Source organism: Leuciscus leuciscus (assembly GCF_965113295.1).
Source record: "Leuciscus leuciscus genome assembly, chromosome: 12".
NCBI lineage: Eukaryota > Metazoa > Chordata > Actinopteri > Cypriniformes > Leuciscidae > Leuciscus > Leuciscus leuciscus.
The window spans coordinates 40,139,001-40,156,459 of record NC_138736.1 but is presented as its reverse complement, the minus strand read 5'-3'; the positions used below and the strand labels follow the sequence as shown (position 1 = coordinate 40,156,459).

The window sequence follows — 17,459 nt, the reverse complement described above, 5'->3', positions numbered from 1 at the left end:
CACTAAATGATGCCTCATGAAGTCAGGAATTTGATCGGGTTTGATTAAATTCGATTTGATTATTTTGGATGTCCCTCTACATTTGTGTCTTCAGCATATTTACAAACATTTTGAAATGATTAAAATAATTGTAAAATATAAAAAAGTAAAATATAGACGAAACAATAGACCTGGGGTCGGTTGCACAAACATCCATTATGTTAAGACAGTGTCTTTTGGTATCTAATTGACGTTTTTATGTAACTGATTTAAAAAAGTTATGAGTTGTCAAGAAAAATATTTGATGTCTGATTTGTAAGACTAGTCTTAGCGGTTTATGCAACCGGCCCTAGGTTGATTTTACATTCATAGTTGCAGGCATTGTATTTTTATTAAGAAATCAATACATTTATTATTTTTTTTTTTTTTTTTTTTTATTCTGTAGTAATTGCATTGAAGTTTCATTGTGAGACTGATGCATAACGGCACAGTTCTACATCCCTGTTGTGCACAGATGTGTGTTTGTGCAGCGTCAGGCTGATGGAATATTAGTTTAACAGCAGCTTGATTTAGAATTCAATGCATTTGCAAATATTGCACGTTATTTGTTGTGTGTGTGTGTTTTTTTTTTTGTTTTTTGTTTTTTTTGTCGTTTTGGGGCCTATTTGAGCATATGTTGTGTATTCTCTTTGCTTTATCATGGTAATTTCCCCTCACCGTGATTTGTGCTTTTGATTTGCTATGAAACATCTGCTGAGAGCATAAACATGAAGAGAGCTTTTAATGCATCAGGAATCTCATAACAGATTGCTGTTAATCTCATCCCATGATCCCAAAAGTTTCTCCTGTTTTGTGAAGGCTGCTGTGCTGTATTATGTGTGTGTGTGTGTGTGTTTGTACAGAAACTTGTTCATATGGAAATGCATATGTCTGAGTAATAAAGGCGGCGTTCTGTCAGATGTGAGATGTGGCTTTCTCACTGTGCAGGGGTTCAGGCTTGAAATAGTTCTGTTCCCAAAAGGCAAGTCACACCAGCGAACACGGATAGCTCTCGCAGACACTCTCACCAGTTAATTACACCTCGATTGTAGTTCTGTTCAGATCCTTGAACACTCACTGTGTACCTGATGTGTGTGTGTGTGTGTGTGTGAGATCCAGAGATTGCATTGCTCTACCTGAGCGCACCTTTAGTTTTCACCGTGTTGCACGGATATGATGACTTTATTAGAGCTCATGCAAGCCAAACATTCATCAATCTTTCCCATAAGCTTTAGTTTTTGACTAGATACTTATAGACTCCTTTACAAATAATGGTAACACTTTACAATAAGGTTCATTAGGGAATGTATTACTAACATGAACTAACAATGAGTATTTGTTACTGTATTCATTAATCATGGTTAATGTTAGTTAATACAAATCCAGCTGTTCATTGTGTGTTCATGTTAGTTCACAGTGCATTAACTATTGTTAACAAATACAACCTTGGTGAAATGAATTAATAAATGCTGAAGAAGTATTGTTCATTCTCAGTTCATAACTTAGGTAACTATTGTTAACTAATGAACCTTATTATAAAGTATTACCCAAATAATTAATGCATTAATTCTTTTTAGATACTCACAACTTGTTCTTCATCCAGTTTATCTAAAGAAATGTAATAAATGTGGTTCTGGTGCATTTATTCCCACCAGCTTGAACGCTCTACAGGTCAATGTTCTCCTTTCAATGGCGAGCTTGTAGAATAACACATTTTATTGTCAACATTTTATTGTTGCACTTGAAAAAAACATAGATTTTGGCTTTTATATATGTGTCATGCAGAGCTGCTGTCAGAGATTTGTTCGGATGCGAGCTGCTAGTCTCCACAGTGATGCAATGAGTCTAAAGCGCTTCAGTGCCAGAGGATTCAGGGACAGACACACACATCCATGGACGAACATTACAATGAAGTCTTCAAGGAATAGTTGACCATCATCTATTCTCCTTCATGTTCTTCAGATCTGATCTTTATTGATAACTTCAGTGTGAAGCACGAATGAGATGCTCGGATTGTTGCTGTTTGTCATGCAATGAAAATGGATGTTGATTTATTTATTCAGCATCATCAAAGTATGAAACAAATGACTGGGGCATCGCGTTATGTTTCAGGTCTAAAGCACATTCATTTGTATAGTGCATGTTTGTCTTTTCTACAGAGCTGGTGTTATATGGTGCAGTCACTGAACGCTCCTTGTGTGTTTCTCTGGAGAAAAGACGTCGTTTGGAACAACACTGTAAAAGACTACGGTGAATGCTACGGTGAAACACTGTTAAACCATTACATTTACAGTATTTGGAAGTGAAAAAGAACAAGTCATTGTATAATTTACAGTGAAAAACCATAAACTGACATTCCCACAATTCCCTGAAACTTCAGATTTGATGTATTTTCATTGAAATAACTGTTTCTTCATAGTTTTTCGTAGTTTTTCTAAAATACATTTAATGTTGTTAAATTAATGCTTATTGCACTTTTCAAACTTCATGTGTGTTACCAATGATGGTGTTTAGAGTTTGTGTGAATGACACTGTGCAGCTTCTGATTATTTTTAATATTAACTTTCTCATGGAATAGCTGATTGTGAGCTTTGAATCATCATGTGACTCTCATCTCCACTGTGATTGGTGGGTGTCAGTGTATATGTAAAACAGATATTAGTCAATAATAAGTCAGTACATTAACATGATATCAGGTAATGAAATATGCTTTTTACTGTAAATATGTCTGTAAAACCTACGGTAAATTTATGGCAACCACAGCTGCTGTTTTTTTACAGTAAATTTAACAGTTTTTTTTTTTTACAGTGTAAGTAAATTAACTTCAAGTCTATATCAGATATTGAAATACAATTTTTTTTTTTTTTACTATAAACTAAAGTTAAGTCTGTAAAACCTAAAATGTTCCTATTTTTTACATTAAATTTCTGGCAACCACAGCTGCTGTTTTTTTACAGTAAATTTAACAGATTTTTTTAATTTAATTTTTACAGTGTAGGTAAATTAACTTTAGGCCTATATCAGATATTGAAATAGATTTTTTTTTTTTTTTTTTTTTTTACTGTAAACTTAAGTTAAGTCTGTAAAACCTCAAATGTTCCTACCGTATTTTTTACGGTAAATTTATGGCAACCACAGCTGCTGTTTTTTTACAGTAAATTTAACTTTTTTTTTTTTTTTACAGTGTAAGTAAATTAACTTTAAGTCTATATCAGATATTGAAATACATTTTTTTTTTTTTTTTTTTTTTTTACTATAAACTAAAGTTAAGTCTGTAAAACCTAAAATGTTCCTATTTTTTACAGTAAATTTCTGGCAACCACAGCTGCTGTTTTTTTGACAGTAAATTTAACTGATTTTTTTATTTAATTTTTACAGAGTAGGTAAATTAACTTTGGCCTATATCAGATATTGAAATACAATTATTTTTATTTTTTTTACTGTAAACTTAAGTTAAGTCTGTAAAACCTAAAATGTTCCTACCGTATTTTTTTACGGTAAAATTCTGGCAACTGTTTCTACAATTCTACATTGCATGAGAATGTGAACTTTCCCTTTAAACAGCGTTCATCTGGGAGTGTTTGTGAGTTTTGAGCTGGGTTTGATCCAGGAGGCTGTGCTCGAGAGAGAGAGAGAGAGAGATCCGCTGTTCTGCTGTTTCGAGGAGCTGGTGTGACCGATCTGAAGTGTTTTCCACAGGGTTGGTGGTCTGGTGTTGTGCTCAGAGTTTGGAGCTGGTATCTGGAAGGTTGCAGGTTTAATTCCCAAAAGGACTGACCTATGAATTATCACCACTGTGTCTGTTATCAAGACACTTAACCTCAGGTTACTCCATGGAGATTGACCCTATAATAAATGAATGGAGTGATGCTGTGGCTCATCAGGGGGAAATCACAGACACAAACACTGGCTCTGGTGTAGAAATAAGATTTAGATTCTACTTTATCACTGCCAGTTGCATTATCTTGATCCTGTTGCTCACTGATGAATGATGAAGTCTCTTCTGCTCACCAAGGCTGCAGTAATTTGATCAAAAATACAGTGAAAAAAATTGAAATATTATTCCAATGTAAAATAGCTGTTTTCTATGTGAATATATATTAAAGTGTAATTTATTCCTGTGATCAAAGCTGAATTTTCAGCATCATTACTCCAGTCTTCAGTGTCACATGATCCTTCAGAAATCATTCTAATATGATCATCAAGAAACATTTATGATTATTATCAATGTTGAAAACAGTTGAAAACAGATTTTCTTTTCTTTAACAATTAGAAAGCATTTATTTGAAAAATCAATCAATGTCTTTAATTTTTATATCAATTTCATGCATCTTTGCAAAATAAAACTATTAATTGCTTTCAAAAAGAAATTTCACTGACCTCAATTTATAATGATTTATTATAAACAATTTATTTATAATGATTTGGATGTAAAAGCAAATGCTTTTACCTGCAGTGTGTTATAGTTGACGGACAGTCTCTCGGGTGTAACCTGAGGTTAAGTGCCTTGAGCAAAGACAACGGTGAAGGTCATAGGTCAATCCTTGAGGGAAGCGACCAGCAGACTTCCTATCACCAGTAGCACACCATCCCTTACCAAACACTCGAGAGCTTCTGGTCACCAGCTAACTAAACTAGTCGAGCGTCCACAGATCTCTGACCCAGCAGAGCCTCTGGAGGTCTGTCATCACTGGGGCCAAACCAGGGTCAACAGTTCAGCTCTGGAGGGGCCGCCATCTGCTGACATGTGATCATACTGTGTGCATTATCATTTTAGTTCAACATTTCACCATCAATTATGGGAATATTTGTGTGTCCTGATAATGCTAAATGTCTTGTTACCAGTAAAAAGTGGCCTTCATTATCATAAATATATCTAGTCAGTGACAGAGTTCAAGCATATTAATCTAAAATAATTCTGTATTTTCATCTTCAGAATCATGAATATTGTTATTCTGGCGTCTCTATTGTCCTGTGCTTTGGGTTTCCAGCACAAGTCCAAAAATATTCATTTACACACACAATGTAATACCAAATTTAGAATTTTAATCAACAGAAAAAATTGTATTAACCTTTTATCATATGTTTTGGAGTATCGCAATAATTGTATCGTGAGTTCAGTATCGTGATATGAGGGGATCGTTACACACCCATCAATGCTTATAAATTACAGTATTCTAATTCGGGGTTGGGTGAATATATCACTAAAACAATAGAAGTCAATGGTAGAAAAACTAAGGAGTGTGTGCGCGTGTGTGTGTGCGCGTGTGTGTGTGTGTGTGTGTGTGTTCAGGTTGGAGGTTATCAAGTGTGTTGCGTCCGTTCCCCGAGGTGATGGAGAGATAGCATCCCTCTTTCCCTGGGGCGCTGGAGGGATGGAGGGATGATGTTGTTCTCTTTTTTCCAGTGGTTTGGACCCTACAGGGACGTCCTAAATCTGTAGGACGCTCCTCAAAGTGCCAGTGCATTGATTTCAGCCACCGCGGCTTTCCAGCCCGCCGGCTACGACTACACGCTCCCTGTACACACACACACACACTCACTCACACACACACACACACACACACACACACACACACACACACACACACACACACACACACACACACACACACACACACACACTTGACTGGAACTTGTTTGCAGTCATGTTGGAAGCTTTAGTGCTCTGTGTGTCTGGGGATCCACAGGGGGCGCCGGTACCGAACCACACCCGACCCGCCATCCTGACCCACAAACTATTTCATTTTTACCTTTTAATGTTGTTTATATGTCTATGTGGTGTTTTTAATATGCTTTAACACAAACCATGTGTAAATTCATAAGTCGACACCATTGCTGAGTGTTTCCTCCTTAAAACTGCAGTGAACCAAAGACAGTCTCAAACACACGCTTTGAAATCGCTGGTGTTTCTGACGTCACAAACAACCTTGTAACCAATCAGATCAACGTGTGATCGTCAACCAGTGGATCTCTGAGCTGAGTGAGTGAGTGGAGGCGGGGCTCATTTGCATATTCATAGAACCACGCATACTAAATGAGGAAAGGGTGTCGAGTTACATTCAAGATATTTTAAGACAAGAGGATTTTTTTTTCCAAGGAAAAACTTTAAATATGTCATTTTGGTGATTAAAAAAGAGTTTTAAGGGATACAATTACTGACTAATGGGGGATTTTAACTTTTTGCCAGTTTGATCAAACAGAATGAGCATGAACATGTGGGATACAGTACTTGTGCACAATCTGGCAAGTGCAGGTCATCCGGGTTGACAATCAGGTTCTGTTTGTTAGCATTACTTAACAAGAACTAGCAATGACTACTAAAGACAACTAAAGCGTGTATTAATCTTAGTTAATGTTATTTTCAACATTTACTAATACATTATTAAAATCAAAAGTTGTATCTGTTAATATAATTTAATAATATTTAATGGACCTGAGCTTACGACGTGTTTGTATTAACTAACATTAACAAAGATGAATATGTAACAAATGTATTACTCATTAATTAACTAACATTATTGGGACTGTAAAGTATAGCCAGTTTTTCATGCATACAGAAAAGTTGCACAGGATGAATTAAACACATATACTGCAGAAAAAAGAAAAGTACAAGGACTATTCTGAACGTCTCAAATCAGTGCAGTGTGTTCAACCTTAAGCAGATGTTTGATTTTACAGTATGTGTGTGTGTGTGTGTGTGTGTGTGTGTGTGTGTGTGTGTGTGTGTGTGTGTGTGTGTGTGTGTGTGTGTGTGTGTGTGTGTGTGTGTGTGTGTGTGTGTGTGTGTGTGTGTGTGTGTGTGTGTGTGTGTGTGTGTTGGGCTTGTTCTCCAGCGGTAAAGGCCGGACCCTCCCAGGACGGCGAGGGGTGTCTAAAATCAATTCAGTGTTAAGTGCAGGTCTGAGCAGGGGACAGTTTCAGGCCCCAACACTGTTACTCACACACCGCTGACCCAGACGTCACACACACACACACACACACACACACACACACACACACACACACACACACACACACACACACACACACACACAAACAGGCGCACACATCTTTGTGGGGACTCTCCATAGACGTAATGGTTTTTATACTGTACAAACTGTATATTCTGTCCCCTTACACTAACCCTACCCCTAAACCTACCCATCACAGAAAACTTTCTGCATTTTTACATTTTCAAAAAAATATAATTTAGTATATTTATTAACCCATTTCCCTCGTGGGGACCGCTGGCTGGTCCCCACAATGGAGGTGATCTCATGTTTTACTATCCTTGTGGGGACATTTGGTTCCCACAATGTAATATAAACAAAAAAACACACACACACACACACACACACATACACACACACACACAGACCCAACACAACAGACCTGACCTCCTCAAATCAGCCTGATCAACCTAATCTGAAAATAGACTCAACTGATTTCAGTTCTGTCTCTCATTCCTCGTTAGATCACTGTGTTAATGATGTCTGAGGGTCTTAAGGGGATCGTTCACCCCAAAAATTAAGATTGTCATCATTTTATCACCTTCATGTTGTGTCAAATCCTGACTTTCTTTCAAACAGATGTTCCATACAGTTATTATTATCTGCATGAGAGAGAGAGAGAGAGAGAGAGAGAGTGAGAGAGAGTGTGAGAGAGAGAGTGTGTGTGAGAGAGAGAGAGAGAGTGTAAGAGAGAGAGTGAGAGAGAGTGTGAGAGAAAGTGTGTGTGTGTGTGAGAGAGAGAGAGAGAGAGAGAGAGAGAGAGAGTGTGAGAGAGAGAGTGTGTGTGAGAGAGAGAGAGAGAGAGTGAGAGAGAGTGTGAGAGAAAGTGTGTGTGTGTGTGTGAGAGAGAGAGAGAGAGAGAGAGAGAGAGAGAGAGGAGTTAATTTTTATCATATGAGTGTTACGTAATTTCTTAATTCTGCTGATATGCCTTTATACTGACATCGTTCAGCGTTGATTCATTCAAAAGCGCAAGTTTTTGTTTATATACTGTATGCAATGGATAACCTGTGATATATAAACATTCCATATTATATTTAGAATTTTCACATAAAAACTAAATTGCATACACACAATTTAAAGTAATGCTGTGTGACATTTATGTTTTCCAAAGTTTTACACCTTAAGTAATTATTGTTGACATGTTTACTCAAATGAGACTGGAGTCATATCAGTGGAGTAAACAACTGATGCCATCACATGACCAGTGGAATACTACACTTTATCAATTTTGTAACCAAGAACCTTTGCTTTTGCATGAAACAACGCTGACGGATGTCAGTATAAAGTCCCAAACCACTGTTATATTAGCCATAGACAACAAATCACTTAATAGACCTCAGTCAGGTTAAACGCCATATTGAATTTAATTTGGTTGAAAACAAGGCTTTAAGGATATTCAGGCCTTCTCCGAGCTCCTGCTGTTTTGATGATGTACCAAACCTGTCCTAACATAAAGCCAGTGCCGTGCAGAAGCAGTCTGGAGTGAATCTGGATCACTTCTTCTCTGGGAATCCCTCCAGGTGTCTGATGGCTCGGGATCAGGCGGCTCGTGTTGTCCTCTCCTCGTTTACATGCTGTGACTCTCGACATGCAGAGCGCAGGTGAAGTGTCTATTGATTACTGCAGTTCCTGCATTAATGCGTGTTGCTGTCGCAGTCGATTGACTTGTTGTAAGAGTACAGTTCCTGTCCTCCCGATGCTCAGGGTCATGTGTGCATGTGATCCATTAGCTAAACGAACAAGACAAGATCAGACATCCTCGAGGACTATTCATGAAGAGTTCAGTCTCAGAGTGCCACGACAAAAGGAGAAAAAAACAACAAGTGAAAAAAAAAGTGCCACCTGTCTAATAGATACTGGCATGGGTCATTGAAAAACCCATGAACTACTTATAATTGTGCATATGAATCATTGAACTCATCTCCACATAACTTTGAGTTATTCAGCATTTGTTTGCTTGATGAGCACAGTTTGATGTTGATGAGGTGTTACCTGTTGAAGAAATTAAAGGTGCAGTAAGCAATTTCTGAGAAAGGCTGTTGATATTTGAAATCACCAAAACACACCCCTTCCCAATAGGATCACACCCCTATCTTGATAGCTCCACCCCCAAACACCCCCTGAAGAGCGTTTTTAAAGCCCAAAGTGGGCGGAGCCAGTGGTCGCCATCTTGGCAGCGTGTCACTCCCGGATAAACGAAAATGTGCAGCGAGGCGGATTAGCTGAGGTGACGTGACGCTAACAGACAGCAGACAAACGGCTAGTAGTGACATCAGCGGCAATCCACCTGTCACTCAAGTGGCCACGCCCTTAATTATGCAGAACTTTAAGGCTTAATATAATTTAAACGGATGCGTTATAAAAAAATTCACCCCCCTCACAGTCGTCATGAAGGGCAAAATGAACTATATAGACCAAAACCACTTTTTGTACCAGGCTGTAAATATGTTTTTTTCTGCTGTAAAGTTGGCATTAAAGTTGGTAAAGTTGTAAAGCATTTTAGCATGGGGGTTTATGGGATTGACTCTCTTTTGGAGCCGGTCTCTAGAAGCCAGTCGATGAATTACAGTTTAAGACCGGAAGGTTGACGCTTATATGCAACGCATCTCCCCCATCATAAGTGGAAACGCCCCTTACTGCTGATTGGCTACAGGTGTGTTTTGGTGCTCCGTCCTGGGCTGTGTTTCCCAAAAGCATCGTAAGCCTATATTGATTGTATAGAGACCATTGGTGGCAATTGTTCCACGATCAACTAAGGCTTACGATGCTTTTGGGAAATGCAGCCCTGATCAGCTTCTCATAAATCGCTTACTGTACCTTTAAGACGGGACATGTTAAAAGTCTTGAGGCCTATACCTTTAGTTTGTGTTGCATTTGCTATACTGCTAGGAAGAGGCAATACTGTATGATGTTGAGGAGGGACATTCTTAATCTAGAGTTTTGGTACAAAAAAAAGATGATGTCATCAATAGTTTTGGTCAGTAATTTTAAAATGTGCAACACTAGCATTATTTTGTCATCTTTTAGAAGTACACAAGCATATCCATCTTATATATGAATACCCATATCCAATTTTTTTCATGATATCCAAAACGAAAGTAAGCTATTTTGGACAGGTAAAAAAAACTGGGAGGGAATGACACCGGAAGTCTCGCACATTGGTTATAAGGTTAAAAATAAGGTGCATAGGTCAAAGCTAACAGACATGGACTGGTCTGGAAGAAACACAATAAAGACAGAAACACAGAAGCCAACATTTGAAGTGGATCAAAAAAGTCCATCAAAGTTGTCCCAAGACAAAGAACGGGTAGGCCTATTGTTCAAAATTCATGATGAAAGGCTTTGATCCAGCTCATATGTTGACTACTGTATTTATTAACACATTGTTTTCATATTTAAACCGTCATACTTTGTCTTCTAAGACTCAGGAAGTAAAAAGAGCCCGTGATCTCGGTGATCCGGTGTGGGATTCGCTGACACGAGTGTTGAAGGAACACAGAACATTTATAGCCCCGCTACCCCCATCAGTACCCGCCCGGGGCAGATGATCTCAGCGCCATCAGGAGCTCAGCATCATTAGAAGGTGTTAATTGGAGTTAGTCGGAGTCTTCGCTTTCTGTCAAGAAGTCTGACAACAGAATTCATTAGACTTAAAAATACCGGGGCATTGAAATGAACTCAAGAGGGATTCGCTGATGAGGAAGGATTGCGAGCTGACAGACAGAATGTGCAATTCTCCTTAAACATGGCGATCATGAGGCCCATCCTCGTGCATCTTGCTTAGGAAGTTTATCAGCTCGACCGTTTTCTCATATTTGATGCGTAATTTTCACACTCTCATTTGAGCCTCTTCCGAAAAATATAGCAGGAAGGAAGTCACTTGCCTCCTCAATTAAGAAAATTGCATGTGTCAAAAATGTAGGTCTTAAAAAATGAAGGGTGTTTAATGATATTAATGCATCAGGTTTTAATTTCTTCTATTAAAGGGCTTTTTAAAAACAGCTGGTTTTGCAAAGTGAACTTTTTTAGCTGCGCTTCATCACAATTATAGGCTGGAAATGCATCCGATCCATCCCTTATTTTTAAGATGCTTCTGTTGCCGGTTTGAACATAATGTAAATGTGTTGTAGTTCTTGGACATAATGTTGAACTATTTAATGCAATGGAAGTAAGATTGTGCGGTCTCTGTACAGAAACGCTTCTAAATGTGTTTAGCTGGGGCTGGAAAGGAAAATGTATTTGTGTCACTTTCAACTAAAGCGCAGAAAATAGTGGCCATAAAACACAAAATGAGGAACCGCAGTGACTTCCTCTGTCACATTCACCCAGAAATGCGTTTCGTATGATCCGAAATAACTCCGGGAAAAGCTTCTGAATATACAGGCGACAAACTCCTGTTTGACAGAGCACGGTCAAAATAAAGAAAAACGAGACGCGCGCCTTCAAATAACGACATAACGGTGCGTTTGTGGTGGATTGAAACTGAGTTCTTAGAGAATGCACGATTGTTCAGTACAAAGATTGGTTTCGAATTATTTAGAACATTATTAGTCAAAGATAAAATAAAACCTTAACTTCATTGAAAAATAAAAACACGCATCTTTGGTTTATTACACAAATTGTGTTTATTTCTTAAATGGCTGTAAAACGTTTAAATGTAAGAATTCACATTATTAGTTACATTTTAAAAACAACGAAAAAAAAACTTTTCTGTACTTTACAAATGTTTTGCTCGCTCCGCAAAATTGCCGATTATTTATGAAAATGTAAACGTTAGAAATTGACCGTTTAAAACAAGACAACGTTATGTAAATGAACGAATTTAATTTTCGTTAAGTTTATTTATTTTTCGTTATAAATAAAGTCCATGAATACGTGGAGTTTTAAAATACATTTTCGTTAAATAAAACATTCAGCAGAGAAACACAGACAAAGAAAGTATGAAAAGCACATTTTATTTCACCTTTCATAACAGTGCCATGAGAACATTTGTACAAGATACATCACAATCTAAAGTGCACAAATACTGTACAACAGAGGGATCTTAAATAAAAGGAAGAAGAAAAAAGAAAAAAAAAAATTCACATTATGGCTGCCTTATAAAAATAAGATTAAAAAGGGCATGCTTTAAAAAGAATACAAAGTAAAAAAAACCCAAAAAAGAAGCTTATGTATTTCACAAATAAACAAGCACAACTGGGGTGGCACAAAAGCTTTGGCACTTGCAGATTAAAAGATTAAAAACACAACATAGATCACTTCAAACAAAATAAGAGATAAAGAGAGAATTGATAAATTATCTGGAAAGCAGTTCTTAAGGGCTTGTATAGAAGGCGTAATAACCCATGGCTTTATGGCTCTCTTTGTTGTACTCCTCCGAGCTCAAGTCCTCACACTTTATAGTGGGCGAAGCGTCCGTACTGGATCCGCCGGGCGAAACGCGCCTCCTCTTACATGCCATGGCGTATCCGCTTGCGTCGCCCGAGTCGACGACCTTCAGAACCGGCGGAGCCTCCATCCAGGGGGCGGTGGAGCCGGCGGTCGGGGCCGAGGTGGAGCCCTCGTCCTGAAGCTTGTCTTTAGAGGTCAACAGGTCGTCGGTGTAGGCCGGAGGACTCGGTCGAGGTGACCAGGGCAAGCCGGTGGTCATCTTCCTCTGATACGAGCTCCTGCTGCTCCAACCGGCCGCCATCGACGCGAAGGCGGAGTCGGGGTAGTAGCTGAGCGCGTGAGGACTCTGCAGCGGAAGCGGTTTAATGCCGTACGGCAGGAGACTGGACGCCGAGTACTCGCTGTCATAGGACAGGTCCAGTTTGCTGGATGCACTGCTCTGTTGGACGGGCCCTACGAACCAGCGCTGAGCCGAAGCCGCGCCGGAGGCCGAGTCTTCGCTCTGAGGGGAAAGCAGGCCGTTGGTTTGCGGCACGGCGCGCTCGCTGCCGTAGAAGCGGTGGTTTTGTGGCAGGTTGTTTACAAACTGGTCTTGGAAGAAGGGTTGCATTGCATAGCGGGCGCCGGGGACAATCTGGTGCGACCGCGGAGAATCAGTAGGAGAGGGCGTCAGTCTGTCGCTCTCTGGAGCCGTGTACATCCTGAGAGAAGAGAGAGAGAGAGAGAAAGAGAGACTGTTAGCGATTTGTCGCATTGCATTCTTTAACAAGAGTCAATGTAGACACACTATTAGATCATTTTAGTTAATGCATTAACTAAGGGAACATGATATTGAAGTGTTAGTCCTGCTTTACTTTTATTCAAAACATATTACTTTCTCCCTCTCTTTTTTTATAATTCAATGTAGAAATATAAATAGCAACACTTTACATTAGTAGGCGACTAATCATGAATAATAATTCTTAAAACATTTAACATTTACTAGAATTAAAAGTTGTATCTGTTCATATTATTTAATGAACCTGAGCTGACATGAACTAACAGTTTTAGTAGATACTGTAATGAATTGCTCACTGTTAGATCATTTTAGTTAATGCATTAACTAATGGAGCCTTATATTGAAGTGTTACCATATTGCATGAAGTCCCACTTTACCTGTATTCAAAACATTACTTTCTCTTTTTTTTATTTAAGGCTTCTACATGCTTACATAAATATTGATGGTTCCAAAAACCTTCAGCATCAATAAAACCTTTTCCATTGGACAAAAAATGCTGAGTTGTTTTAACTGATGTTTGGGTTAAATATGGAAAAAAACAACAGTTGGGTTTAAAAATTGAATTTAAAAACGGTTTGGTTAAAAAAATAAAAATTTGAATTTAAAAACAAACTGTTAAATTCCACTTAATTTTAAATCAGGGTTTGTCCATATTTGACCCAAACGTGTGTTGAAACAACCCAGCATTTTTTAGAGTGAAAGGTTCATTATAGTGGAAAAAGGTCTTTTAGATTATAAAAATATTATATATATATATATATATTTTAAGAACTTTTCACTGAAAGGTTCTTTGGGAAACCTTGCTAAATCTAAAGATCTTCACTACAGAAATATTGTATAATGTAATATGCAAATATAAATGGCAACACTTTACATTAGTATGAACCATGAATAATAATTCTTAAATTTCAACATTTACTAATACATTACTAGAATTAAAAGTTGTATTTAATGGACCAGAGCTGACATGAACGAACATTAAAGTTTTTAGTAGATACTGTAACGAATTGCTCATTGTTAAATAAATTTAGTTCATGCATCAACTAATGGAACCTTATATTTGAGTGTTACCATAATGCCAAAGTCCTACTTTACCAGTATTCATACTACTGGATTTGATCAAGTCTGCACTGTAGCATAAACACACACAGAATGAAACCAGACTCATGTACCTTACAAAAAATGTCCAATGTTTTTGTTAAAAAGAAAGGTTTGAGAGTCATCGTTTATAAAATGTAGTGAACGAAAGGAACACCCTCATATTTTTGGGCTGTTTTCATAATTCAGTCAGCAATAATGTGTTTGGCACTTCTCAGTCAGGGACGGTTGTTCGAAAGGCACTTACGAATCATAATTGTCCCTGAAGCCTTTTGCGAAGGGGTTGTGGTCGATCTTAAGCTGTGTGATCTGCAATTAAACACAAAGACGAGGAGTTGAGAAGCGGCACAAAAGCAGAAGTGGCTGAAAGGAGCTGTGGCTGTGTTTCTGCTTACGTCGGTGTTCTGGTAAGCCGTTACAGCGATGAACTGGTTCTCTGGGAAGGTGAAGGTTTGGGTTTTGGCTTCGCTGCTCATGTCCTCCACACCATCCTCTGTCACCTCCACAATGTGCAGTCGAGGCTGGTACTTATGCAGGGACTGGAGGACGATCATCTATTTTAACACACACACACACACACAGCGTCATTGTTTGTGCAGAGTTCATGGCCAGCGTTTGCTGTAGGTGTCAAACCCACACCGAAGACCTGAAGAAACTTCCACACACACTCATCTTTAAAATGTGCAAGACCGCTGCAACATGAACTAAAATACATTCAAAATAAAGTACTATTCAAAGGTTTTCCGTTAATATGCTAAATGCATTCAGAGTTTAAGAACATTGCTCTCCAGCATTGTTTGGTTTTTTTGCAACAAAAAAAAAGTCTAATAAACAATGAAGTTCACGCGTGTCTATAATGTTTTCCATCCACAATTGAACCTAACACATGAACATAGAGCACTGCTCAACTTCTTTAACAGAGTGATTTGGATTACCTGAGTATTGTTGTTATTTGCACCCTTGTTGTTGGTTAGCTTCAGTTTCCCGAATGATATTTCTTGTCTCATCCAGTGTGCCCCAGTGTTTGGTGATTCAGGGTGAACATAAACCTTGTTTCCTACACAAAAACACATGTAGAACATTAATGTTTTGTCTTATTAAATTATTAGTTGGGCTAAATAAAGCTGAGAACTTTTGCACTGGTGTAAAACAGATGCATCATGACTAAGAGCGATTTGTTTTGAATAATTCTAATACACATAGGAGAATAACACGTCCACCCCCGCGTGTCATCGCTGCAAATCGCTCATATTAAATGCGAAACTTCTTTCATTGCATTGAAACTGCTTTCATTTTAAAACGAAATGACATGTTAAAGTGTGAAAAAATATCGAAATTTAAATAAGGTAATAAAAACAATCGCGCGCACAAACCATAACGTTCGTTTTAGCTTTCAAATTGTTTGAATTAATTCGTTGAATTTCACGCGTCGTTGGCAATAATCATACATTCATAATTATATTACGGAAGATTCTATATATCTAACCAATTTTTTTTTATACCAACATCGAAAGATTAAAATCCCACTCAAGATAAAAAAACAACAAATATCTAATTTAGTTTTTGGCTGCATTTGATCATAAAGGCCATATCCTACTCGAGTTAAATTTAATTTATATTTTCCAGGAGAAGAAAAACCCCCTAACAACACGTTTAACTGTAGAAATAACATGTTGTCATGTTGCTGAAACTCTTTCCTCACCTTGCATGTTGTTGTCCGCTTTCCCGCAGGTCACCCATTTCCCGCCCTGAAACCTCCAGTGGTTCGGATCGGCCAGAACAATCTCCACAAACACATTATAATGCGCCGTCAGGTTCAGTCCAGTGATGTTAAAACTTAGAAAGGGGAACATTCGCCTGCGAATATGATTATTAATAAATAATTAAGAATGACGGATTCGAAAGGAATATTCGTTATTAAAATACATCTTATAATTTTATTAAAATGTTGCACGTTTTTTCCTGTTAAAATTACATTTTAAACCATGCACGCTCTAAATTATTATACATTTATGTTCTAAATTACTTAATCATTTTAAAGCAAAAGTTTAACAGCATTTTTTCTTTTTTCTGCAAAATCAGCCCTCTAAAAAACGCTGGGTTGTTTCAGCCCATGTTTGGGTCAAATATGAAAAAAAAAAAACAGCCGTTGGATTTAAAATTTGAATTTGAAACCGTTGGGTTTAAAATTTGAATTTAAAAACAACCGTTGGGTTTAAAAATTACAATTAACTTAACGGTTGGATTTGTCCATATTCGACCCAAATACGTGTTGAAACAACCCAGCGGTTTAGTTTTTTTAGAGTGAGCTCATGAACTTCTCGACATTACCTGCCCTGTTTGGTGATGATCATCTCAGTCTGATGGCGGTGAAATTTGAGCCACAGCGGTCTGTTACACAGGTACACCTGCGCCCTGGTCGCGGAGCCCGAACCCGGGATGGGCATCGAGCTCAAACTGGAGCCCGGTCCGGGATAGGACGGGTACAGGCACCCGGGACCCTGTCCGAACTGATAGCCGCTTCCAAACTGACTCCGACTGGCGCACACGGCGGATGAGAACCCGGCGGGTGGAAGAACCGAGCCGTAATGCAGAGAAGACGAATACCTGGACCCGTTCGAGCCACTGTACACCGAGCCGGTCTGGCCCCCGTACGGGAAGAGAGAGCACGGGTTGGTCACGTCGGAGCTCGGTTGGGAAGATGATATGAAATAACGATCAGTGCCAAGTTCGTCGATGTTGTAGCGGCGCGCGCTGGACAGCTCGTCATCTCCACCGATTACCGGAGAAGTTTTCCGCGCGTCCGGTGCAGCGGCTGCCGCTGTTGCTTTAGTCCCGGTGAAGCTCTCGGTGTCCGCCTCATCCATCAGCGTGTTCCCGCCACTTAAGAACTTCTTGGCACCGGAGCTCTGCTCGGAATCTGTCCGGTCCATGTCCTGAAAATCGATCTGCGTTGACCCCGGGCTGTTGCTGGTGCTCTCGGAGGACGTCGACAGGTTATAGAAGGTCTTGGGTAAGTTTACAGATGCGCCAGGGAGGATGCTTTCTAACTGCATTCTTCAATACACTGATACGGGGATGAGGATCAATCAAAAGCTGGTCGAGATCAATAAGTAGATCACACCAGGACGAGGCTCCGTGCGCCCCGCAGTTTGACCTCTAAAGCGACACCTCCGGAT

General features: G+C 38.9%; 1 protein-coding gene across 1 annotated transcript; it reads right to left on the bottom strand.

Annotated features, from left to right (window-relative positions):
* Positions 1-11,952: 11,952 nt before the first annotated feature.
* On the bottom strand, positions 11,953-17,459 carry eomesa (eomesodermin homolog a). Its single transcript, XM_082185403.1, has 6 exons — positions 16,612-17,459; positions 15,983-16,137; positions 15,216-15,337; positions 14,676-14,834; positions 14,528-14,589; positions 11,953-13,105 (listed from the first exon to the last, which is right to left on the bottom strand). Exons 1-6 carry the CDS (start codon positions 17,334-17,336, stop codon positions 12,328-12,330), a joined length of 2,001 nt encoding a protein of 666 aa, XP_082041529.1. The 5' UTR covers positions 17,337-17,459; the 3' UTR covers positions 11,953-12,327.

Excerpts from the sequence above, each read along its gene's own strand:
- eomesa (XM_082185403.1), bottom strand. The coding sequence starts at position 17,336 with ATGCAGTTAGAAAGCATCCTCCCTGGCGCATCTGTAAACTTACCCAAG. Across the intron at positions 15,338-15,982 it reads AGCGGACAACAACATGCAAG|GAAACAAGGTTTATGTTCAC; the intron begins GTGAGGAAAGAG and ends GTTTTTGTGTAG. Across the intron at positions 14,835-15,215 it reads CAAATAACAACAATACTCAG|ATGATCGTCCTCCAGTCCCT; the intron begins GTAATCCAAATC and ends GTGTTAAAATAG.